The following is a 4,672-nucleotide window of genomic DNA, read 5'->3' on the forward strand; positions in this document are numbered from 1 at the left end:
GCAGAATGTCAAACGAATATAAAGTCATGCAGAGTGACAGAAAACTCACTCGATGTGAACCTAATTAGAAAACAGGGAGTAACTTTATCCAGAAAAATGGAAGATATCGACATACAAAATATGTTTGAATTAAGTATCATTGGCTTAACCTCGACCCTGTCAAAGTACACCGGGGACACATTTTTAAATTGTGAGTTAAATATGTGCTCATTTAAAATATTCGTGAAAAACATTGCTCATTGACCAAAAGGAGACTTTGAGACGCCCGTGGCAGCAGACATACCGGCCTTTTGACAGTACTGCGCGTGCTCAGAACTACACGGGCATGCTCAGAACAACGAGTGCATGTTCAGAACTGGTGAAAAGGACCGATATGTTTTACCCACAGACGTATAAACGCATAGACCACCGGTCTTGCGCGTAAGACCGTGATTTTGAAAAGTATCCGATTCGTAAGTGTGACGCCACCTCAGTTTAAACCACGCCCACAGCACATGCACTGCACATAGAGTTACATGCATTAATTGCCATTTACATGGAACCATTGAACCGGAACTTAACTCGCAATTTCAGCGATCGTCCAATGGGATCCTACAGATCATTGCGCGTCCGCCTTTGGCCGTGTCTGAAACGGGCTTCCAGAGCTACGGCTAGGTTTAATGTCTACGCATCTCCGCACATTTCCATTGGAAGGAAGACCTATAAACCTAGCTCTAGACAACAGATTTGGATGCAGCCAAAGTCACTTACGAACTGGATGGGCAAACAATGAGCGAAGCGACAGATGGCAGCGTGTCCTGTGCGCTTTACGCGCAACGCATTTACATTGCCTGTATATGTTTACATGTGCTTCCATCCAAATATGTTCACCTTTTTTGCTCTTCGGTACTGCTATCTATTCTTTTCAAATGTTGCAACCGCAGTTTTGAATCCCTATGGGCCAGATTAAGTAAAGGGGGGATTGCAAACGAAAAATGGCTTCATTGAAATTTACTGCTGGAATTCTTCAACTGTGCGTAAATTCCCTTTACCGAGGGGTGAGTTTGCTCATAGTTTTGATTTTAGTCGGGCGCCGCGCAGATTACGAAAACCACCTGTAGTTTTGAATAGGACCTGGCGGTCTATGCGTTGATATGTCCGTGGTTTTACCGCCGCCAAGCGTCTCAAACTCTCCCATTGTCGACTGAAACGAGAAAAGTCACCAAAGAATGAAAGTAAGTCAGGAAAAATTTAAAAGCCTGACAAAATGTCCGAGCTGAGATAGATAAATAGTGAGGTTCCTTCTTAGTGAAATGTGCTTTTGCTCGTGAATTTGCATGTTATCATGGGCATAAAAAATAATAATGCTTTAAAATGCCTTCAAGAATGACAAAAAATACAAGAACTACTTTTAAAAATCACATTACATGGGTCGCTTGAATCTACTAGTCCCTCCCTATAGGCACAGTTTAGGTTTAGAAAGCATACATGGTTTTGTAGGAAATTGTTGTATTAAGCTTATCGTCCCTGAAAATTTGTGATGATACATGCAATGGCCGTCGGAAAATGCCGGTGCAGGCAGATCGCCGTGTTACAGGCTCAGTACCTGGCAATAAAAGCTCGTGTAGCGGGCGAGAATTTGTCAGTAGCTACAAAATACCATTGGTTGACGGGCGACAGAATTTGAACGCAGAGCGTGTTGTCTCCGGGATAGACATCCTCCCGCACCATTCGTACTGTATTGATTGCTCCTTTTCACAACCGTCACTGTCATCAGAATGGAAGCCTCATACACATCGGAACTTTTCTGCGACATGTCCTTCAACGTATCCATAGGGGAAGATGCTGCCTCGTTGGAGTACGACTCCCTAGAAAAGACACTGGTAACTGTCGTCATGCCGTGGATCCTTGCTTTTGGTCTCATCGGAAACTTTGGCTTTCTCTTCGTCTTATGGAGAGTTACGTGGATGCGAACAACGCTTAACTTCTTCCTCACCAATCTGGCCATCGCCGACATTCTTCTTCTGTCTGTGTCTGTCTTGGAGAAGATCATTGCTTACACCATCTCGCCCATAGCTGTAGATGAGTACTTTCTGGGGGCAAGCGGCTGCGTTCTATTGCATCTGGTGATGGATGTTTGCTACTTCGCATCCGTTTCTTTAGTAACCCTCGTTACTCTGGAGCGATACTATGCCACCTGTCGTCCCCACGCCCACCGCGAGCACAGCACGCGAGCTCGGCCGGTTCGTCTCGTGTCTATCGTCTGGTTTTGTTCTTTTGCTCTTGCTTGCCCGCTCATCCCCAGTGTCTGCAATTTCACTGCTATCTGCTTGAGTTGGCCGAATGAGACGAGATACCAAGATTATCCGAATATCATGGGGCTTTGTTTAGGGCTGGACGTGGGTGCATGGCTGGGTGACTTCGCCGATGCGTTGCACACCGTGCCTTTCGTGGTCGCAATGGCTGTCAACGTCGTGTTCTTCAGTATGATTATCCGGGCTCTAAACAGCATGGTTGCCCGAGCTCAGCGATCCGGTTTCAGCGATCGAAGCCAGCACATACGGGACAGGGTGAGTCGCATGCTGGTCATCAACGGTATCATTTTTTTCCTGTGCCTTGCACCTTTCCAGATCACGACGATGTCCTTCCTCTTCACTCCCGAAGCAAAGAGGACTGACTTCGTGTGGATGCAGGTGTTCCGCATCCTGGTCTACATAAACTCTGCCGTTAACCCTATTGTATATAACATCACTAACCCACGATACCGTAAAGCATTTAAACAGGCTTTCATCACCAGACGTGGTCCAAGTAAACTCAAAAATTATTTTACAAATCGAGCTTCCAGTAACGTGGAAATGAACGCTCGTGGCAACACTAACACTAGGGCAACATTAAACTCTAACGTTCAAACCTCAACTCAACAGATAAAGACCATGGCTAGTTCATTCTGAGATACACCATGGTTGCAAAGACCAACTAGAAATAACGATGTTCACACGGGCGGTTGATCATTCGTTAAAAAGGGGAAAATTATGAAAGTATTTTCATAACATCTGAAGAAAAAGTTGTTTTGTGTTGAAAAAAAAACCATTTCTTAAGCTTGACATAACACACAAAAACGAGACCTGTTCAGACCTACTCTGGTTAAGCTAGAAACAAGTTTCGCATGTTTGGGACATTTTACGTTCTTCAGTCACCTGCTATGACTTTCAATCATCTTTGTTGTGTAAAGCTACTGAATATAAGTTGTGTATGCAACCATGTTGCTTGCAGTTTAGTCATTAAACGGAGTAGATTGGCAGAGTATTGACATTTGCGTCGCGTTAACATTCCAATGTAAAATAATTGCAACTGTTTGACAATATTTTTCGGATGTGAAGAAAATATTGGGGATTTTGACAGTGTATTAAGTGATAGCAAAAAGTTACAAATTGCACACCCAGTTCGAAAGCAGTGGGCAAATTTTCATAATGTTAATGTTTAAGGGAACCTAATTGTTGGAAAATATTTTGAACGTGTTTTTAATAGGCACCTGTTTCTGGATATATTGCATGGATATACACACATATAGAGTGGTTAATCACAGTAACTACACATTTTCTGTGACTGTTAATATTTATATCGTACGGTTATTACTTATAACATTTCCGGTATAGCACTGAGGAATTCCTATATTCTGTGAATCTGTGAGTATTTCGGTTCAAAGTGTATATTTTACGCTAACAGTGGCGGTGTACTGTAGGTTTTCGCGGGCAATTTTCTGAAAGATGACTTCAACGAAAACGCCTCACAGATTAAAAATCCTTTGCCTTCGATGAATATAATTCAATCCCCCCAATTCATAAAAGTCAGTCAAAATTCCTCATGGTGAAAATGGATTGTGGCATGTCTCTAAACGAAATACATTGATTAAAATACGCGCTTATGTGCACTTAAGCAAAATTGAGAGCGACAATTTTTAGGCAAAAACAGAACGAAAAAGATTAAAAACATGTACACGAACTTGAAAGTGTTTTATTCAAATTGAGGCTTTTGCTGAAAGGAACCGCGAAAACCTATAGAAACTCTATCAGAAAAAATGCTAACCTTAGTGTTAATAATGAATAGAACCTTGCAGGCAACTGTTTTTAATTGCATAAATCGGAGAATCAGTTTGATATGCTATATTAATCGTATCTAGATATAATCGAGTTGTAAGAAACGGTTAATTGGAAACTACATAACTGGGAGATAATGCGTATGTAAAAAAACTTGACAATTAGATTCTCTATACCACTGTCAAATAATCGTCCGATCACTCCAGAAAAGAATGCACATAGCAAGAAGTATAATACCCAACAAAGTTCAATTTAATTTCTTCAGTCATGTAAAGAACAATTACCTGACACATTTTACCCCAACAAATATCACGACCTCTCTGGGACGAAACTTGCCGCTAAGGAAGCATCGCTTATGCGGGTCCGTACAGCCTTGATATAGTTGCTAGTTTGTTTCCAGTATGAGTCGCTTAAAGTTTTGTTTTCGCTTTCTGGTTAGCGATTGTTATAAGACACTTTTTTCACAGACATGAACAGAAAAACCTCAAATTGCCTTTCTTTTTTCACAGTTCCACTTATAAGCAAAGGCGGACGCGCCACGATTTTCAGGCTTTAATTAGACGATCACTGAAGTTGCGCGTTAACTTCCGGTTCGA

The 4,672-nt window shown here is 42.0% G+C and overlaps 1 protein-coding gene across 1 annotated transcript; it reads left to right on the forward strand.

Annotated features, from left to right (window-relative positions):
• Window positions 1-1,575: 1,575 nt before the first annotated feature.
• Window positions 1,576-4,310, forward strand: LOC110984095 (galanin receptor 2a-like). Its single transcript, XM_022243914.2, has one exon. The coding sequence runs from the start codon at window positions 1,758-1,760 to the stop codon at window positions 2,928-2,930; it is 1,173 nt and encodes a 390-aa protein (XP_022099606.1). The 5' UTR covers window positions 1,576-1,757; the 3' UTR covers window positions 2,931-4,310.
• The last annotated feature ends 362 nt before the right edge of the window (window positions 4,311-4,672 follow it).

This window comes from Acanthaster planci, linkage group LG02 (genome assembly GCF_054643075.1).
Source record: "Acanthaster planci isolate LZ-2023a linkage group LG02, COTS_SCS, whole genome shotgun sequence".
In the NCBI taxonomy this organism is placed as follows: Eukaryota; Metazoa; Echinodermata; class Asteroidea; order Valvatida; family Acanthasteridae; genus Acanthaster; species Acanthaster planci.